General features: G+C 42.2%; 2 protein-coding genes and 1 long non-coding RNA gene across 10 annotated transcripts in view; 2 read left to right on the top strand and 1 right to left on the bottom strand.

The window, feature by feature from the left end:
* The window catches only part of STK38L (serine/threonine kinase 38 like), a 51,127-nt gene extending 40,079 nt beyond the window's left edge, over positions 1–11,048 (top strand). For 3 of the 5 annotated variants that reach the window (XM_030478571.1, XM_030478573.1, XM_030478572.1), the window contains exons 10-14: positions 261–378; positions 788–911; positions 3,659–3,754; positions 5,368–5,459; positions 6,896–11,048. In XM_030478571.1, the coding sequence (XP_030334431.1) occupies positions 261–378; positions 788–911; positions 3,659–3,754; positions 5,368–5,459; positions 6,896–7,023 (558 nt within the window). In that variant the 3' untranslated portion in view covers positions 7,024–11,048. Of the gene's footprint in view, positions 1–260; positions 379–787; positions 912–3,658; positions 3,993–4,102; positions 4,236–5,367; positions 5,460–6,895 lie in introns of those variants that run through there. The other 2 variants (XR_003990445.1, XR_003990446.1) reach the window with 2 other exon arrangements.
* A 970-nt stretch (positions 11,049–12,018) lies between these two features.
* On the bottom strand, positions 12,019–19,186 carry LOC115604932. The gene is made up of 2 exons (XR_003990444.1): positions 18,752–19,186; positions 12,019–12,234 (listed from the first exon to the last, which is right to left on the bottom strand). It is a non-coding gene; the product is annotated as an uncharacterized LOC115604932 (long non-coding RNA).
* Positions 18,647–21,364, top strand: part of ARNTL2 (aryl hydrocarbon receptor nuclear translocator like 2) — a 38,990-nt gene continuing 36,272 nt past the window's right edge. For 2 of the 4 annotated variants that reach the window (XR_003990443.1, XM_030478566.1), the window contains exon 1: positions 18,647–18,884. Coding sequence is in view for 1 of the 4 variants with exons in the window: in XM_030478566.1 (XP_030334426.1) it covers positions 18,824–18,884 (61 nt within the window). In the remaining 3 variants the exon portion in view is untranslated. Of the gene's footprint in view, positions 18,885–19,155; positions 19,346–19,695; positions 19,766–21,364 lie in introns of those variants that run through there. The other 2 variants (XM_030478567.1, XM_030478569.1) reach the window with 2 other exon arrangements.

Here is a 21,364-nt window from a genome sequence, read left to right as displayed (position 1 = left end):
TAAGATGACCTTCTGCTATTGCAGTGGGAATATTACATCATCACTTTTAGGAGGATGATTTCCATTTACTTTCAAGGTTCTCTATGGTTACTCCTGTAAAAAGAATAATGTTCTTGGGATTTTAGAATCTGTGAATTCTCAAATTAGGCATTCTTATCCATCCAAATAACAAGCTCCTATATATGAATCCCCAGGAAAAGGGTTTGCAAAGAGTAAAAACATAGTATTCATCTTGTAAAGAGTTTATTCTTTCTTTCCAGGCATATTCTACTGTTGGAACCCCAGACTATATTGCACCAGAAGTATTTATGCAGACTGGGTACAACAAGCTGTGTGATTGGTGGTCTTTGGGAGTGATTATGTATGAAATGCTAATAGGTATGTAAAACTCCAACTTAAGAATCATTCAAAGGGTTCAGAGGTAGAGGGTTCATTAGTTCACTGAGTCTGATCCCCTGCATAGTAGTGGTACCAGAACTTCATTGTTCTACCTGAAGTAAGCCCCAAATTCAGCTTCCAGAAAACTTTGAAGTCCTTCCTCCTTTCCAAGAAGACAGCAAGAGGTGATGCCTCAGCTGTTACAGTGAGTAGCTGTTCACTATTAAATGTGTTTGCAGTTCAGTCATTATTGGAAGTAACAGAATAACCTTTAATGCTGCATTACAAAAGAGAAAACTTTTGCTTGGTAGTACCTGTTAGGTTTGGGAACCCTAGTGGCAAAAGCAGAGGCCCAGGTCACTTTCTTCTTCTGGGAAAAGCTTGTTAATATTTCCGTTTGTTTGTGCAGGGTATCCACCTTTCTGCTCAGAAACGCCACAAGAGACTTATAGGAAAGTTATGAACTGGAAAGAAACACTGGTATTTCCTCCAGAGGTGCCCATTTCAGAAAAAGCAAAGGATTTAATTCTAAGGTCAGTAACAAAAGCCCACTTCTGGCCACTTACCCAGACATAGTCATCTTCTATTAGGTTAACTTTCCATTCTGCATGAAGGAAACTTTAGATTAGAGGGAAAGTTGGTTTCTTCTGTGTCACCATCCATCATCTTTTTTCCCTTTGCCATTTGTTTAAGATAAAGGAATAAGCTGTAATGATCTTGATTTGTGCCACAGTATGAGGAGAAACAGAGCAGACTGTAAAGAAGGTTATTAGCACACAATTTTTGTCTTCTCAGAGGGAACTAGAAAATAACCACTCACCACAATTTAATGCACTGAACAGAAATCTTTGGGTGTTTTGGCTTTACTTAGTTTTTCCAAAATGACAGTTTTGAATCCGTTCAGTTTGTGCTGAAGTTTCTGCAGGCGCTTTGGTATCAAGGCCAGGCAGAAATGCTTTTTTGTCCTGGGAGTTTTTTTGCAGGGGGAGGTTTTTGGCTTTGATGCCTTCCTTCCCCCTTGCCCCAATCATATTACATGCTTACACAATTTTGTTACAAGCAAAAAGGTGAACATACTTCATAGGCAGAGCCAAGAACTAGATTTAGTCCAAACAGCGTACAACAAACATAGTAAATACAACAAATAGTTATTCTTAATCCACTTACAGTGATACTAACAGTTCACATTGTTATTGCTAATCCTCATTAATAAGTTTGTGTGTAATGGATTTATGTTTTCAGTATCTCTCTCTCTAGTGTTCCAATTAACCTGTCTGGTGTGTTGCCAGCATCCCATCTTTGCTGGAAAGAGTACAGTGTTGCTGCGGAGGATTTCTTCTTCCTCAGTCTTGGCTGTGTTTGGGGCATTTTTAGATATTTCAGGCAGTAGATTTGTTAACATGTCTTGCTTATGAACTTACATGTACAATGACTACTTGAATTTATTAGCTTTTCTCCATACATGGAAGGATTTAAATTAGGGTAAGCCAGCTTTTGTTATAGACAATTTACTAAAACGAGATCAAACCAGCAGGTTAGGCAACAAACAGCTGGCCATTGGGTACCTTATTCATTACAGCTTGGACAAGTTCAGACAACATATATTTCAACTTAAAGGAAGTTGCAGACAAAGCTGAAGTTTCTTTATTTTTATGGATATAGATAAAACCAATCTAAAATAAGATCAAGTTCAGACAAAGCCTGACAAGTCCTGCAGTCTGGTCTGGCTAACTGTTTTACAAAGTTTGAGGTCTATTATTAGTACTTGGCATCAACCTGCTGGCTGGGGTACAGTAGAAATGTAAGCAGTGTTTTTCCCAAGTGACACTCGACTACAAGTAAAAGAACATTCATTACAGACTATAATTGGAGACAGTTACAGCCTACCTTGTTATCTTACTAAATCACTTGCTGAAAATTTCCCTAACTAGTGAGACGGTGACCTCTTTTGTATTGTGGTGTGTTCGCGTGCAAAGCGCCTTGCGAATCTGGATGATGTGATCATGTGGAGAGACTGAGTTCAGGATAACTAAATCAACCACCAGAGGCTTTGCTCATCTAGGCAAACAGGATTTCATTTAACAAAGGCCAGCTGACTTTTAGAGCAACAGGAGGCCCACATCCCCATGCTACCAAGTACTCCCAATTTCCAGGAGGTCATCAGGTGACTCCACACTTGGCAAGACCGAGCTTTTTGTTTGACATGGGCGTTTTTTCCTGTTATTGTAAGCCTCCCTCTTTGTGGCACTGGTGACATCTTTGGCCATACTGAAAGAGACTGCAAGGACAGTGTAAAAATATAAAGCAGTTTTGGCTTTGCTAAAACATACAAAAGATAGCTAGGATTTAATGAACTCCTTAGGCTAAGCATTGGTATGCTCACCATCTCCTTTACAAGATACTTCTGATGAGAGTCTTTTCCAGCCAGCTCAGGCATTGGTCCAGGCAGGCATCAGTCCAGAGGAGAAATGTCAGCCTCTGCTAGTCACTGGAACAAATCTCTGATGTCACTGAGTTGCTGTCAGAGAGCTTCTACCTTCCTATTTTATTTTTTCAGGATTTTATACTTTTCCTGTTGGTGTTTTTTCTCCTGCCTACCTAAGCAGGGAACAATCCTATCTCTGTCTCCATTTTCACCTTTTTCTTCTTAATTGACTCTGTGGACTTTCTCACAGCTTCTTCTCATAAATTGACAGTGTCTTTTGGAGTCTGAGATGAGGTTATGCAGCTGGGCTGTATCACAAATAGGCCTTGGGTCATTGTACCATTGTGCCTGGTCTGCTAAGGAGAGGGAAGAGGAGATGATAGGGAGAACAGGGACGTGGCATGTTTTGAATGTGTCTGGCTCATTGTAGTTCCAAAATGTGACATCAGAGAGTGGTCCTATTTCACTGAATCTATCTGTTCCTGTTAGTTTGACTGGGAAATGTGGATTTTAGATAGTTGAGGACATGCAGAGGAGTTTTCAGTGGCAGGGACTTAGCCTCCATTCTGAACTAATCTTACAGGGCTAGAACTGCTGCAACTTCTCACAAACCTTGAAGATGGGGATGCAGCAGTGTAGGAAGTCGTAAGTTACTGTCATCATAGCTTTTTGTTTTGGGACTCTTACAGCATTCTGCTTCTCCTAGATGCAACAGGCTGCTTTTACATTACCGCAAGTGATGGAACAATAAGAACTTCCTCAAATTCCTGATACAGGATGCCACAGCAGTTTCATTTGCTGTTGCTTCTGTCTGCATTGATTGTAACTTTCCCTTTATTTTTTCGACTTTTTCAGGTTTTGTATCGACTCAGAAAATAGAATTGGTAGTAATGGAGTAGAAGAAATAAAAAGTCACCCGTTTTTTGAGGGAGTGGACTGGGGACATATCAGGTATGCATAGATACACACACACATTTTGTAGAGAGAATAAAAGCCATGGAAGCAAGAATTTCATGTACTATGATGTCAAGGATAATTATTTTGAATTTATCTTTTATTTTGAAAGGCAGCTACTGGCAGTAGGTGGGTGACAGCAAAGGTTTTCAGGCATCTCAAGACATTTAAGCTCTGATCAGACCTTGAGATGCCTCGGATTGCCCAAGAGTGCCCAGGATGGAAAGAAACTGTGGTAGGGTTGCTGTGTTATTCCTGATGTATGCTCTGATGTCAGCAGAGACCTCCTCTTCCTGTAATAGTCGGCTCTGCAGCTATTGCTATAATTAACTTTTTTTGTAATAGGAACACAAGAAAAGCAAACTCTATTCCAGAAATGCAGGGGAAATAGATGAATGAAGAGGAGAGGCAGCAAGTGAGAGGAAAATGCAGGGCATGTCTTTATTGCATGCTGCAGATACTACACCGGAGTGAACCGGTAGGTCTACAGAGCACTGGGCAGAGGCACTGACTCACCTATGTGGCCAAATTCTGCTGGACCACGCCTGGGTAGAGGGCCTGGCCAAGGCAGCCGTGCCACTTGCAGTCTGAGTGTGCGCCTGCAGAAGCTGACCTACAGCTACACATACCCAAATGTGTGTAGCACCTTTAGAACAGAATTTGGTGGCCCCACAGATCCTTTCAGTTGAAATGATGGCTACTGTTTAGCTCTCTTTTAATGTTTGAGATAGTGTGGGGTTTTTTCGGTAATACTGAATTTTCTACATGAAAATGCATGCTGAGGCCATGTGATTGTACAGCTCTTGTACTTCTCATTTTCTCTGGTGCAGAAAGCCTCATTTAATTTCTCTCCTCAGCGTGGGAGGCATTAATAAGCAGCAAGAGCAGTAACATATCTGTTCACGCCACATTTGGCAACCTAGTGAAATGGTTTCCCTGTTCCACTCAGAAGTGTATTTAATTGTAATTGTAATAATTACAAGCGCAATAAGTTTACAGGTGTAAATTAATGACTTCCCCACCGTGCCGTGTTCCAGTCTGAATGCTTTCGTGGGACATGTCACTTAAGCACTTTCGAAAGCCACCTTAAGACTTCTTAAAGGGCTCCGTAATTGTTGAGCTAATAAAGCAGTAACATGTCAGAGGCAACCAATTCTAGGTGAGAGATATTGGTGACTGAGTGTCAGAAATAGGAACTACAGTTGAAAGATATTTGGATGAGGACCAGGCTGCTGCTGAGCACTGGAATTGTAACACATCTGATGGCTCCAAATGCAAGTAAAGTCCTGCTCAGCTGGGTTTATGAAATGAACCACAGTGGTTCTTGGTGACAACCAAGATCATAGCAATAGCGATATGGCAGCTAAGTGTCGAATGCTGTTTTGGTTAATGGGAAAATTGTGTTTGCCAAGAAGATACTAATGCCAGATAGGAAACCAGTAAATCTCCCCATGGTGTCAGCAAACAGGCAAGTCAGATACATCACCGTGGACTCAGTGAAACCTTTGTGCTTTAAAGGCATGTTGTAACTGTAGAAAACTAAGTTAAAACTGGAATTTAATGTGTTTCTTCCTAGCATTCACTATTCTGGCACTTGTTTCTATTTTCAGGGAAAGACCAGCTGCAATCCCTATAGAAATCAAAAGTATTGATGATACTTCCAACTTTGATGAATTTCCCGAATCTGACATTTTACAGCCAGGTGAGGCTGCTGTTGTAAATACCAATTTTCTCTCTCTGACGTGCCAGAATGCTCTACAGATGCTTTTGTTGTTGGTGGTTTGTGTTTGTTTTTCTGATGCTCTAATCAAAGTAATACACAGACTTGAACTAGAGACTTCTTTCAAATCTAAATGTAAATCTGTGATCTCTCATAGCTTTTACTTCTTAGAACTTTGGAGGGGAGGAGGGGGAAAGCCCACAGATTTTAACAGTTAATAAAAAGCATTTGCATATAGAGCAAGCACAGAAAAGAGTGCAGTTTTCTACCATACAGTCTGTCTAACCAAATTCTGGTAAAACGTTATGCACTGATTTGCTTTTGATCTTTAACGACTTCTGAGTTTCATGCCAAACATAAATCTTCACATATTTGTGGGCAAAACATTTCAGACAGGTGATGAGTTAACATAATGACTTATACACCTGGGTGGCTCTGCAAATCATTGAAGTTTTCTGTAATTGTTAATTTCTATTGGCAAGTAGTAGGAAATTTTTATACATAAAAGGCTTGATTCTCTGACATGCCAAGTTCTCCCAACTCCCACTGTTTTCAATTAATTATTAATGGCTTAAACATAGGCAGCTACATATCAAAGATTAATTGAGGACAGCTAAGTGTAGATGTGCTAACAACCATGAGAATTATCAAAAAGCTAAGGCTTTTTTCTGAAATGGCTTTTATTTAACGGTGAGGAAGGTAGTCCTTTTAATGCAAAAGCAATCAATCTCCAGTGCCTAAGAACAGCTGTTATTATTTGTCTGTATTTGGATAATGCCAAGTACATTTGTATTGGTTTTGGCATTTCAGCCCCACTGAAAATGGCACTGTGCATCTAGATACCTAAATAAAAACTTTGATATTGGTGTGTTTGGCATTTTCAGTTAAAAACCTTGTTGTAGAACTCTAAAAGCAGTACCAGGAGCTAAATATAGAAGCCTACTGCAGTCAATGTCCGTGTGCAGCATGCCAGCCATGTGGGCTGTTCATGAAACAAAAAGAGGCTGTACAAACCTCGCTGAAGCTGTAAGCAGGAGGAAGTTCTGGGAGAGTAATATGTGTGTGATATGTGTAGTTCTCGGGGGAGAACTTGGATATCCCTTTTCTTCTGTTTGTGGTGAGCATAACACAATATGTGTACATGCGTTTGCTGTGCATGGAGCATTCTAAATGTTGTGTTTCTTGTAACTGTGTATCTTATTGGGTGTGTTAGAGGTTTCTGTCAAGGTATGGGAGCCTGTAATGGTGTGTAGACATACTGAAAAAGTCAAACTGACTTGGTCAGAAACAGGATTTCTTTTGCTGACTTAGGGGAATAAGAGCTCAGGGCTGTTTATGTCAGTGCTCTGTGAAAAGTCCTCTCAGAAGTAATGCTGGGTTTTAATTGTTTTGTTTTTACTTTTATTTCTGAATTCCAGTGCCAAACACAACGGAACCTGACTACAAATCCAAAGACTGGGTTTTCCTCAATTATACCTACAAGAGGTTTGAAGGGCTCACGCAGCGTGGCTCAATCCCTTCCTATATGAAAGCCGGGAAGTTGTGAAACAAAACACAAACCCACAAAAGATATAAAAACACAAACCTCAGGTAGCTCATCACCAGACCCGCTTGGCGTTAGTTATCAATACATTGACTCTGGTGCGCATCAATTTCACAAGGAAATTCTACAGGATTAGGATTTCTGAGACTACTACAGGAATTAGTTGGCAGTGCCAGCTGGCTTTTTTTTTTTTTTTCCTTTTTTCTTTTTTTTTTTTTTAATATTTGAATATTTTTGTTAACTTTATTATACAAAGGTACTGGAATAAAAGGAACGTACATCCCTTTAACTGCACTGCCTATGTGTGTATAACGGTTAATTATGCCTCTCTGTAGTGTGGCTTTGTACTGTAAACCATCTAATCCAGCCAGGAGTAAAACATATCATTTTATGCAGCATTGTTACTATACTGCTTACCTGGGTTTTAGGTACGCAGTATAAAAAAACATTGCCCACATTTGCAAAATTCTCTGAACAGTTGCTCCAGGGCATTCCAGTTGTGGTCTGCAGATACCCCGTGAGTGTGGCAACACTGAGTTATTTTAAATAGCAGTGTCCTGTGGGCCTATGTGTACCTTGTCTACCCTCGCTTCTCCCCACTGGAGGGCTTTATCAGCTGATCATGTCTTCTTCTCTTTCTTCCTTTTCTCACTGTGTGTGGTGGTGAGACTGTCCCTGTGATCCGTTCAGTGGCGTTTTTGCTTTAAATGGTAGTTGATGGGTGTTACTGTTTAAGATGACGATGCCTGTTGGCAACTTCAGAAGAGAAAAGGAATCTGAGTAAAAATCATAAAGATTTTTAACAGAAGGGAGATTTTCTGATACCAAGTTCTGAAGAGATGGCAGTTTCCAGGGCTGCATTCCTGCCTCTGCTGTAAAGCAGACCATCTTTTTGCTGCTTGTAATTCGAATAGCCTTTTCTGTCAGTGCAAAATGTATTCTAGAAGAGTGACCAAATTGTTGCTTTTTGAGTTTTGTCACCCCAAGAAGTTCCAGGCAGAAGGGATCCCGTTTTAGCCTTGTCTTTCTAGAGTACCCTGTGGCAGCCTCTGCCAAGCTAGAGGAAATGGAGCCCCCACTAGAGTCAGACTCTCCTGTAGGCTCCATTGTCTTCTAGTATCTCCATCTAACATGGACCATGGACCATGGGATGAGTCTGCAGTCCAGTTTCCAGGAACCACAAACATCCACAACTGAATTAGGCAGAACATCCAACTGCTTTTCTCCCCCGTCTGCAGGATGGTGACAGACTAGCAGCAGAGACAGGTCGTCTTCTCCTGGGTCAAGGAAGCTAAAGCAGAAATCCCTCCATTTGCAGTGTATGGTTTTGCTTCTTGGCCCAGCAGCAGTTCAGGATTGAACTGCACACCTCAAACAGTTTGCAATTATCCAGTCACTGGCAAATTTACCTATATCTCTGCCTGTACCAGCATATTATCTGCAGTACTTCAGATCTATCCCAATACATCAGAGATCTTTGATGTCACTTTCTGGTTACAAAGGAGATTTAGAGCAATGGACAATTCCCTAGTAATTAAACAAGCAGAGTCACTGTTGCTGTCTTCCTGTGAACGGAAATGACAGACACTCTAAAACCCATCGGAGTGAAGCACAGGATGTTTTGGCATAGGCTACAGACGGCTCCATTAGACTGGCTTTTGCAGCAAAATGGAAGGGACTATTTATAAAGCCATTACAGAAATACTTATTGCTGTTAGGCACCATGGTGCAGCTGTTCTCAATTATTTGTATGTTTTAAAAACACACTGGGGTGTTCATCTGCTGCATAAAAAAATGTGCCAGCAAGTTTTCTGTGCATCAGTGGTTTGCTCGTGTGTGTGGTCTTCCCCCATCCAACAGCTACTAGGTTCCTTAAGGCCTTCAGCGATGTCTTTCCTCCAATATTTTGTTTCCCTTCTGTTATTTGTACTGCATTTCTGCAACAAATCGTAGTCTTCAGGCCATCAAAGGGGAGTAGGCAGTGCCTCAAGGCCCATCCAATTTATACAGTTTATGCTTTTGCCTAAATGCTGGTCACTACATGGGAACAGTTCAGTGATCTCCCCCTTTTTCTTCCCAGATCTTATACTGTTGGGACAAGGTCCCTCAGAAATTCCCCAGTGTTGTTCTTAGCCTTGTCAGCGTAGTGAAGTTCAACTTCTATCCATCCAAAGACTGTCCAGAGACAGTCACTCACTTCAATCCATCTTTACACTTTCAGGCTTCATTCTGCCAGTGCCCTAGCAGCTTCTGAGGCTTCTCAGGAAAGGAAATCCCTTTTTTAAGGCCTCCAATCCACTCTACAAGACAGAGGAGCTTGTGCAGAAAATATCTGTGGTGCAAACCTGGCCTCAAAGGACACTGCTATTCAAAAGAGGATTTTTATTAGGTTTTATTTCCTATATCATTCATGGGGCACTATGTGCACCAGAAGTGGAATTCCTGTGACCAACACATTTCAAAGGACCAGAGTAACCCTATTTGCATAATATAAACAGAAGTTTTTGCTTGAACTTGCTGAGACAAGAGAAGTTTCATGGAAACTGCAAATGCTGAGTAAATACCGGTGATTTTTTTTCTTTCTTTATCCTGCAGGGTTTAGGGGAGGGGAGAGAAATACACAATTTAAAGCTATTAAACAACTACATCTGTACATACTCACTGGTTTACAAACCTGGGAAAAAAGCTCACCCCTCATATTTGTAACACTAAAGATAATACTCATTTAAAGTTGCAGATGATTAATCATATCAGTGCTCACACAGAAGTCACATCCATAGGGAAACAGCCTGCAGCCTGTTTAGCATCAACTCCTGCATTGTGGTAGTTTGTTTTCTGGTTGTTTTGGGGTTTTTTAAACATAGCATTATTTTAATCAGTAAGTCAAGTTAAACAAAATATAACTGCTGCTTTTAGGATAGTTTTTTTTTTTTAAAGGTGAAACTGTGACACTGTAATGGACTAAAGAGAACAGAAGGTTAATCTACACTGGCTTTCAAAAAAATGGAAGTGCAAACATATCTGTTGTTATTTTTTGTCTTATTCCTTTGGATGGTTGTGTGTTTTCCTTTGGTGATGTTTGTCACTGTGCCATTTATTTCTCTTATTCTTGGAGTACCAAAGATCCTGAAATGGCTTGATGATTGCAACCATGTTGAAAATTTATTTTCTGGAAGTATGTTTTGTTAACTTCTGTTAAAAACGTGGAATTGTGTATGCAAATTGTAATCAGAGGTTTGCTGGGAAGTTAACCTGTTCCAGCAGGGAAAACTTGAGTGCGTCGATGGAAGTGGTGAGCCTGAATCCAAATTCTGGATCTGAATACCCAGAAACTGGGGAGGAAGCTTGGATTGGGAAACACAGCTGAGCTTTTGCACTTTGTTCCATCTCCTATCAGCGTGAGTGAGTGGCCTTAGCTCCAGGACATCAGCAGAGGTTGTTTCATGTGCAAAAGGAGTTTAAAAAATTGCCAGCATTCAGAAATCAAATATTGTTGATACTGCATTTGCACTGTTAAATTTGCCTTGCTGGAGAGTTATATAAGTGTTATTTTTATAGGTCAATTGTTAAAACACCTGTGCCGTTGGATACAGTATGGAATAATAGCATCTGACATGGGTGAATTCACCTAAGTGCAAAGGGGCTTGCTGAAAGCTCTCCACACTAAGAAAAATGGGCAGAAGCAGTACAAAGGGTGTTGCGTCGGCTCCTTCTAAAGAGGTGACTTTCCTCCTGTGCAGCAGCAAGTAGGGAATACTGCAGTTTAGCCCGGTTATACTCTAATGCTTAGGAAGTGCTCTCACTTTTTCAATAATACGAGCAATTACAAGCATTGTAACATACTGTACCTTGTCCTTTTAATGTTGATATCTTACAGCAGCTCGTTCTTGGAGTCGAAATGGCAACTGCTATATTTTTCCTAGACTGTTTCATTAGTTGTGGTTGGGAAAGTTACATAGAAGCATTATAAAAATTTATATGAGGCTTTTTACAGCATTTGAAAATAAAAGTAGCATTCTTTTTGTAAAGTTGCTGGTTTTATTCTTTCACACCATGTACTGTATGTGCTTATCTTCCAGCACAGGAAACATCTCGGGCATTGAGGGGCTGTTTTGTGTATCTTATCCCGAATTCCATGGACAGTGAAAACCCCAGTGGTGCTACTCTCTCAATCAGAAAGTAGAGATCGCAAAAATTGCTCAACTGGTACCAAGTGCAGTCATGTGAAGCTACTTCTACAATGGTTATTGCTCTTCACGAGAGACTTACCTTCTTCCCTGTAGGCCATAATTTATTGAAGAAAGGCCTCCATGGGCAGTTGTGTCCCCTGATTCGCCACAGAAACAATTTTGTCCTACTGTTCCCTATTCCTTGCTGAGTTTAGAGCAGCAGCAGCAGACGCAGGTGTGAAATAGTCATGTAAAAGTATTAGAGAGCTGAGCAGCTGAAAGAGAAGTGGAGCTCACAGCTGGTGACTGGCCTTTCTGGAGGCCCTTCTTCCGCCTGAGAATTGCTGCTCTCAGGAAATGTAAAATCCTGTTAAAATTGTATCAAATTTTATTCAATGGGATTACACATTTCTTTCAATAACCATATCAGATCTCAGAGCTACGTATCATAATGATATGCAGGCTTAGTTCTTATCTCCTTGCATTACCAAATTCAGTATTCCTCAAAAATACAGCACTTTGATGGCAAATATAAAGGCTATGCCTTCAGCATGTGGAGAAACGTTTCCTGTTTTTAAATCAAGCACTTTTAAATACTACGTAGTTTAGTGTTTATAAAACATGCCGTATAAACCCTACTGTATTTCATTTCTTTATTCTTTTACAAAGTGTACCTTACACATAAGCAAAACAGTTGTGCTCTAGACAATAAAAGATCTTTTCTGAGACTCTTCCTATGGAAAGAGAAGGGAGGAGTATTCAGAACAGTCTCTCTTGCTGTCGGTAGTGATGACAATAGTGGTTCCCAGCACCAGACCAGGCAAGGATATATTTGCAGTTCAGCAAGTGCTTAACCTTTAAGGTAATTTTATTTATCATGCATGAAAATTTGAAGTACCACAGAGATTGTAAAATGCCTATCCCACAGCTGAATTTCAAAGAGGAAAGCAGGTTTTAAATGCGGGTACCAGCAGACTGTAGCCTCTCAGCCAAGCCGGGTTCAGGCTCTGCCGCACAGAATGCCATGCTGCCTAAAAGCTGCCACCTGAAAGAAACCAGGTACATGAACTTGTTAGGACAGTTGAAGGGCAAGTTAATGTGTATATATAATACACTGAACTTATTCTCCATCAATAGTAATGGCAGTGGGATTTGTGCACTTTTTCACCCAGGAGCACTTCTACAGTCAGTGTGAGGGGAAACGAATCTTCACACTTGCAGAGTTTCATCTTGCTGCCTCCTACTCCTCCCACCACCCCCCCTCCAGGTTACGTGATAGCGTGGAGGTTACTGTTCTCTGGGGAAATGGGGCATGTAGGCTTGAACCTCCTCATGCTGAGCAGGGAAATTAACCCAGGCTTCTCATTTCCCAATCAAGTCAGAGCTCTGCTAGGAACGGTTTGTTTCTGATTTGAACTGACCCTTGATGCCACATCTTGTTTCCGTAGCAGCTGCTTTAATCCGTTTCTAGTGAGTCACCATCTGCTGCTGCTTCTCTCTCCTCTGGGAATACATGCGCTCTATACGTGCTGTCCCTGTGCAGTCCACCTTCAATTGGTAGCAGCTCCTTTCCCCCGGGGCTCTCTGCCCATCCTCCCCGCTCCAAAGACAAAATCTTTGCCCCTGACTCTACATTTCCTGCCCACGAAACTAAATGATGTTGAGAGGGCAGCTCATCTGTGTACATGTACACACAGAGTACATGCTGTGACCTTGAAGCTGCTGTGTAAAAGCATAACCACAATCCCTGCTCCATGTTTTGAACAAAAGACGGCACCTACAGATAGCAAGTGTTATGTACACACCAAGCCTACGTAACTCCTTGTTTCATTCCAAGGATGTAGGCAGAATCTGCCTCTCGGTCTGGATGTACAGGCTGGAATCATAGAATCATAGACTGGTTCGGGTTGGAAGGGGCCTTAAAGGTCATCTTGTTCCAATCCCCTGCCACAGGCAGGAACACTTTCCACTAGAGCAGGCTGCTCAAAGCCCCGTCCAGCCTGGCCTTGAACACTGCCAGGGATGGGGCAGCCACAACTTCCTTGGGCACCCTGTGCCAGTGCCTCAACACCCTCACAGGGAAGAACTTCTTCCTAATGTCTAATCTAAATCTACCTAAATCTTCCTAATGTCAAATCTAAATCCAATATAAAGGTAATAGAGCTCCAACAGGAAGCAGATGCCAAGACAATCCCCCTGGCCATGTCCGTGCACATGCAGCCATCCACAAAACTTTGAGACTCGAAGTGGGAGCAGTGATGTGAAGATATGTGTCTCTAGTGTTAGTATTTACTCAAAAAACACAGTAGCTCTCCTGCTCTTGGACACTTTATTTCTCTACAAAGTCTGCTTCTGACTTCAATGTATCTATTTAACAATAACGAAGAGTCAGATAAGAACTTGAGTGACTTTTTCATCATGACAGAGCGAATCATTGGTAAACCAGACATGCATCTCAAGATTTTTAATCCAGCAGCCTGCCTTCAAGGTCTTGTCCAGCTCCCACTAATGTCAGCAGGAGATCCCTATCTAGAGTCCAAAGAAAGCAGTGAACAAGGGTAGTCTCAAAAGCAAGCTGTTTGCTGATGCTGATGCTGCATTCTTTACAAACAAGACAAGGAGATTTTACAATCTACACAATTCAGGCAGTTGAAAGGCAGTACGTGAAGAGGACCCCTTGTGGCTTCACATTACAATGGTGAGAAATTTGCGTGGTACCTCTGCTATTAAAGAAGAAAATATTACCTATATTTTTATAAACAAAATGAAACTAATGCCTCAAAAAAACTCTGCAAAATGTGCAATTTAATGCCTTTTTCTGAAATAGCATAGTCCATAACTGGGCCCCAGTATGGCGTTTGCATATTCTAGGAAGCAGAGGGATCGGTGTGAGTTCTTGGTTTGTGAAGTTCTCAGGTAGCGAACTACAAATGTAATGCGTTCAATGAGCACAGCTCTGCTGAGTGACATTAGACATACTTATGGGCCTGCTCTGTGTGACAGCTGTTGGGTTTCCCTTTTAAGTCTGCCTCAACTCAGTGGCACAGACTGACTGCAGGTGGTTCACATGTCTGTATCTTCGTATTGTTCCTATGCCAGCTGTGTAATATGAGGCTGCCAACACTCGAAAATCTAACAAACAAGCCTGCTTTAACCAAGCAGAAGGCTTTCAGACAGTCATGTAAGGCACCGGCAGGACCTTTGCAGGCAAGGTGGGTGAGACCATTGCAGCTTGGAGGTTCACAGATTGGTTGCGCGCAAACCCAAGAGAAGATGTTTTGTCCTTGGAGATGCGCTGCCCTCACAGCTGGTTTTGTTCTGCTTTGGCCACAGCAGAAAAGGTACTGGGTGGGATCTTGCTGAGCCTAGAGAGGTAGGACTCAGCTTGGGGGCGGCCACTTGTGCACCATGGCACAATTCCATTGCTTTTTGTTTCAACAGTCCCCCTAAGCAGCTTTATTTATCTTTGTGTAGAGATCTGTAGCAGCAGTACTGTTTTTCAGACACATCAGACATTAGGCTCCTGTCATGCATTCAGAAAATACCAGTTTCTGCCAGGAATGAAAAGGCTATTTAAAAACTGAGTATTATTTTGGTTTTAAATCAAAAGTGGCACCATCAAATTGAGAGACTTCTAGGTAAGAGATTTACAAGCAAGCGAATTACTTTGTGGGCACAAACTTCACCAGCCAGGACTTCAAAATAAAGTAGGCACTTTGGAAAATGCTGATCTTTTCGACTTGTTTTAACTTGGTTAGAAAACCTCAAAATAAATTGGTCATGAGGGTTTTTATTGTATTCATTCTTCAAACTAGCTAGCTGGTTCAGGTGTACTCTATAAAAACACACTTGATTCAGGACACAGGCATTGTTCTTTACATTACTTTGAGCCATGTAATACCATGGTTGGGGGAAAACCACACACGCTTGTGTTCTGGAAGAGAAGACTGTGAAAAAACAGTGTTTTTATTTACAGGTATGCTGAGTAACTTTGGTTTACTGCTACAAAGTTTCAATAGAGAAAGTTAGTTAGCTCGCTCTAAGCAGTCACCCAAGTACGTTTTTAAAGTGAAGCAATGCAAGTCACTAATTACACAGAGCGACTCTCCGTGCTCTCTCAGAGGAGATTGCTTTTGTCCAGTCACTTTCAGCTTATGAAATAGGTCTCTTAAGTGTGGCATGCATGCAGCTAGCTTGGCCCCAGCAAATACACAAAGCAATCTGCATCCTCTTCAAGATGGTATCTATCTCAGAGAAAGGCTGACTGCATGCTCTTCACGTCCTTTGCAACAGCTAAGACATGCTATGCTTTGGATGTCATTAATCATTTACTGAAAAGAAAAAGGAGTAATAATACAGACACCTTTCTTTAACTGCTCAGTCTCAGGCTATTATTTAACTGCTCTGAGGTTTGATTGTTATTTTTAGCCCTTTAGCAAGTTGTTGTATAAGTTGTTTGGAAAAAAGAGGCTTACATAAAGCATTCTGTTCTCTAATTTATAGCTAAAAGCTCCTCGAGAGAAAGTGCTCACCTAAAAATGGGGCAAAAATATCAAGTGTGGCCTACTCAAAGTCGGTGCCTTACATAAACTGGGATCCTACTCTGCCAAGACTCAAGGCTAACTATGTGTTATAAAGACCAGTTACTCCATATATGAGATGTATGAGATGTTCAACGAAGAGGCCAATCATCACCTTTGAATACGAAACAAGTACAATTAATGATGTCTAAAATCTCTGTTAATGATTGGGAGCACATCATGTTTATAAGAACTCCCTAAGTGCCAAGGAGATGTGACACTGACCATGAGATCACATAAGGAATGCCCAGAAGAAACACGACAGGCAGAAATACTGCTAAGAGATTGCTCTGATTTTCTGATCTAGACATACCATAAAGTGCCAAAAATTCCTGCATTGAATTACAAGTACTTCTATTGCTGCACCAAAAAATAATCAATAGAATATGAATAAAGTACATTAGCTCTGTTTCCAGTAAGTCAGTTAAAAAAAAAGAATAAAAGGAGGCATTTTAAATGTCCTCACTGAATGTCCTCGTAGGGAGAGAGTTTGTATTTAATGGCTGTTAAGCTGTTAAGTTTGTTCAAACAGTTTTCTGGAACTAGTTAAATCTTTACCTCATTGAGCTTTATAACAATGGCCATCTTCAACTTGCTGCAGTTACTGAGCCTCTGAAATGCTGACTCACTCTTCTGAAATCTCCTTAACCTTTGGGTGTCCACTGGTGATGCAAACCTGGAGGAGAGAGCTCCTAGCTTCAAAACTGGGGCAAAAAGAGTATTTTGGCAGGGCCAAATATGACGTTTAAGCTTCCTAGGAACAAATTGTTGGAAGTATTTTCCAGTATCGGTTGTAGTACATGAATAAAAAAATGTGCATTAATGATAATGATTTTCTCAAAGATGGCAACCCTAGCTCCTGGTTTTCAGCTTTTCTTACTGCTTTTTAATTCATTTAAGACAGAATTGGTTTGTAATTGCTTTTGTCCAACACACGTTCTGTATGATCAGCTGAACCCAGCCTGGTGGAACACAGGTATCACTGCAATAGTAACTATGTGATCACATAGAAGCTAAAAGTCTGAGATGAAAAGTTGGGTTTGCAAGAGAAAAAAAGCACCTTATGAAAAAAATGGGCATTGAGACTGTCATAGTTCATTTGTTCAGCAACATCTCCAGCTGGAACCCACAATTCCCTGCCCAGGTAAGCATATTCCATTAGAGCCGTTTATCCATTCAGTGCTTCCACATGCCTAGTGTAATCCTTGGGCTTAATGATGGGCAACATATTGAGCTGCCCACTTCCATATTGACAGCGTGCTTCCAAGTCAAATGTGAACTGTGTTGGGAACTTCACAGAGTATAAAAGGTGGCACAAATGGAGTTCAGGGCTGCATGTATCAGCAGCTCACGTAAATTTTAACACCTTAGATATTAAAGAATGTTAATATACTTGTACCTACCTTTGTCATTTCCAAAATACTACTAATAACAGACACTCTGAAAGCCCACTAAACAGTACACCTGCAAAAGTAGCTTCCTTTACACACATCACAAATCATCTCGATCCAGGCTTACTGGTAAGCGATACCAGCTGCACTGTACATGCGAAGTTCCTTCATACCGGAGCTCACCAGCTAGAAGCAGGCACACGTGCACCCATGAAGATGGCACGGGCAGGGACGTGTAAGTCCAGGCAATAGCCTGTTCTGCCACACCAACAACTGGAACTGAGCAAGCACAGCCTGTATCAAACATTCACAAGCAGGGCAGGACAGTAAGAGAGGTTCTGTCAAATGGAACGGGCGTTGCTGAGGTCCTGATGCCCACACTGTTTGTAGGCACTGTTTCATTTCAGACTAGCTCTAGTGGGGTCTACTGGAGTGATTGCCCATTAAGAGCTGCAGTATGTTATGCTCTTGCAAGTGCATCTTCGGATCTTTGTGCGTAACAAATGAACACACTTTGCACACACCAAGACTATTCCAAGATGTGAACCAAAGCACAGTGAGGGTGATGGGTAGATTCACTTCAAAAGTGTACTCCTGGTATTAGGAAAGAACATAGCTACAACATGAGCATCTAGTGTAACCCAGGTCTACTAACACAATTTAATATAGTACTAAGAGTTAACTCCTTTTTTTGTGCTTTTTACTGTGGCTGTTCTCTGTCCTGCTCTAACCACACACTGGACCAGATGACCCACAGAAGTCTTTCTCAATCAGAATTATTCTATGATCCTGATTCTTCCTCAGACAAGGCGTCCTCCATGCAGCACCCTGAAAACATTACCAGGTACACAGGTACAAAGCAATTTTGGTATTTTCATAGAACCATAGAACAGTTTGGGTTGGAAGAGACCTTAAAGCTCATCTAGTTCCAACCCCCTCCCACGGGCAGGGACACCTCACACTAGAGCAGGTTGCTCAAAGCCCCATCCAGCCTGGCCTTGAACACTGCCAGGGATGGGGCAGCCACAGCTTCTCTGGGCAGCCTGTGCCAGCACCTCACCACCCTCATTGTGCAAAGCTTCTTCCTCAAATCTAGTCTAAATCCACTGCCTTCTTTAAACTAGAAGTTTAAAGCCATTCCCCTTGTCCTATCACTACTTCCTTTTAGAAGTCCCTCTCCACATTTCTTATAGGCCTTCTTCACGTTCTGGAAGGCTGCTGGAAGGTGTTTCCCCCACACGACAAAGGTCAAAGCGGCTCACGCCTACCCCGGCTCTGCAATACACCAGGAGGGAGCGGGGCCACCTCCACGATACATTCAACACGGCTGCGGTGGGGTAGGGTGGCTTGTCCGACTACCGCAACTCTCCCCGCGGGCCCCCGCCCCCTCCCCGCATCCACCCAGCCCAGCTCCCCGCAACACGAGAGAACACTGCCTGCCCGCCCGCCCGAGGCGCGGTTCCCCGGGAAGGCCCGAAATGTCGCGAGAAGATGGCGGCGCTGCTGAGGCGGCGCCAGGGCGGGGGGAGGCTGGCGGGGCGCCGGTGAGCCCTCCCCCGGGCCGGCGGGACCGGCTGCTGCTGCTGCTCACCTCAGCTCACCTCACCTCCTGCATGCCGCCGGGTCCGGGGGCGCTGTGGAGCGGTGGCACGGGCCGCCCGCCATGGCCGAGGCAGGAACGGGAAGCGCCGAGGGGGCCAAGGAGGAGCGGCGGGGCCCTGAAGGTGGGGCGGGGGGGCGGTGGCGGTTGCTGGGTGGCCCCTGCCCCGCTGTAGCGGCTGTTGTGCTGTGTGTGGGGCGGCCGTGGGCGCGTACGGTACGCGGTGGGGTGGGGAGCGCCCGCCTGTCCCTCTGCCTGCCTCCGTGATGTGGCACAAGCGAGCCCTCCGTGGCTGCGGGTGGCCGGGATGCAGGGCAGGGGGTAGAGCCTTGCCGTGGCGCCACGTCGGTCTGGTCAGGTTCCCAGTATCGCTGTGTGGTGGTGAGGGTTTGTGGTGATTTTTGTTTTAATTCGCGCTGTTGCCTGCACGCCCGCTGGCTCAAAGTATAACCTGGACGCTGCAAACTCCTTTCTGCCGGTGAAGTTCAGTAAAGGTGCCAGGGGTGGATGTTACAAGGCGTTATGTTGTGCACTCACAGAGAAATCCCGAGTATAATGTTCACTCTGTGCTTCCGTTTGTTACAGGTGTGTCACCATACTGAAGTGGTGTGGACTAAAAATGTCATGGCTTTTGTAACTTAGTATGTAGTTCACTGATTCTGGTATCTGCTTAGCCGGTTTATGTGTTCCTAATAGGCTAGGTAACATAATTTAGTAGTTTAGGTATCATGATTTTGACTTTTTGTGTGTGTGCATGCCCACGCTTGTATGGTGACCAGGGTTTGATGTTCCTTCCTTGTTCTTAATCATAAGTTTCTGCTACTAAAACAAGGCTAGTTGTAAACCACCGGCAGCTGTTCGTGCGCCTCCTGCTTTGAAACGAGTATGTTGCTTTCCCTTTCCGAGGAGAAATAAGTGTTTTGCACGGGGTTTTGGGAAGCAGAAGTGAGCAGACCTCTCCCAAGTCATCATTGCAGTTCTGTTTGTTAGCACCAATTCTTACAGGTTTTTAATAGTTGTTGTTTTCTAAACGTCTGTTGGGTTATATGTGTTTTAATATATATGGGGAGCTTGGTTGTCTAGAATGATTGGCATTATTCTGTCTCTGCTGCTTGTATAAATACTGGTATGATTTTGTAGCAAATAATCTAGTGTTTGAAAACAAAGTGGGTTTTTTTGGTAGAGTTTTTGCAATCTGTTAAATTGTGCTTAGAATAAGGATTTATTGTTTCTATATCATGCACGTATTGTGAGGAAAGGAAATAATCAGAATAAAGAAAACTCCAAATATGCAGACATTTCCATTTACAAATACATTTGGGAAAGCAATGACCAATAGGTTTTCATGTTTGATTGTGAAAGAAACCCTTATCCCCGGTTTCTTTTGTTACCCATGTTTATAGCTGTTCTAACAGATTTTGAAGAGACAGGATTTTTTTTCCTGGTTTTAAGATAAAAGTATCTTAATTTTTGTGGAATAGGTGCATGCTAGGGTTAGCTGCTTAACAGGTTTTTTTTCACTTGAATGTCCCCATTATTGTTGGTATACTTGCACATTATAAAAAGCAAACTGTAAACTGGACAGTTCACATCAACAAAGAATCAAATTCATTGCGAGAAGAAATAGTTTGGTGGGTGATAGTGGGAAGTGGATTGTTCTGAACTCCAGAGCCAGCTAAACCCATGGAAGTTCTGCAGCTGATGTGATGGGAATCAGCATTTCACAATAATATGAATCAAAAAGTTATAAGAAAACAGCTACCTCCATTCCTTTAGCTGTATATGATTAGAGAGAGGTGGGGTTGTTGGGGTTTTTTTGCAGTAATGAGCTAGGATATATGAGACTCTTGATTTCTATCAGTGACCTGGTTTGAGCCTGAAAGTGACTAGGAAAGCAGGGTAGGCTTTCAAGGGCTTGTGTACTATCTTTTCATTAGCAGGTTACAGTCATCTTTTTAATACACTAATAGGCTTGGTCAAATACTTGGTGTTTGAAATCTGTTAAGTAAATGTGTTATTTAATTGGTAGGTTGTGATTCTTGACCACTCTTCTGAGTGGTGTAAATAAGTAAAAAATAGATGTAGAAAGTAATCAGTTGCCCATATTAATGTTTGATTTAAATGTCTGTAATTCAGGATATTGTAATTTTCCTTTCATCGTTTTGTGATATTAAAAACAAATCCAATGTTCTTAAATTAACCTATAAGAGTTTATTCTGTGTATAGTGTTGTTGATAAGATGCCTTCATTACTGAAATCTCTGTATCTTGCTCCTGCATTACGCATGCTTATAAAATGGGGGATGGGAGGAACCCGAAATGTTTTAGGCGGTACGTTCATGCTGTTTTCAGGACTCCAATGAAAATTGTTGCCCTTACTTCCAATGAGATATACTGTGGGCTATGAGATGGATGCTGCTTGCTGTAACTAGTCTGAAGATGGTTTTCATGGCCTATTTTAAAGCTGTAAAGTCAATCAATAAAAAGAAAATTTAACGCAACTCTCATCCCTGTTTAGAAGATATGGTTCTTTGTTTTATAAGTGCTCAGATCTGCAGGACCTGTAAACTGATGCATATCACAGCACTTGTAACTTCCTTCCTCA

This window comes from Strigops habroptila, chromosome 3 (assembly GCF_004027225.2).
Source record: "Strigops habroptila isolate Jane chromosome 3, bStrHab1.2.pri, whole genome shotgun sequence".
Lineage (NCBI taxonomy): Eukaryota > Metazoa > Chordata > Aves > Psittaciformes > Psittacidae > Strigops > Strigops habroptila.
Note: the sequence above shows the minus strand (reverse complement) of the source record. Positions and strands in the feature narration are given on the sequence as shown.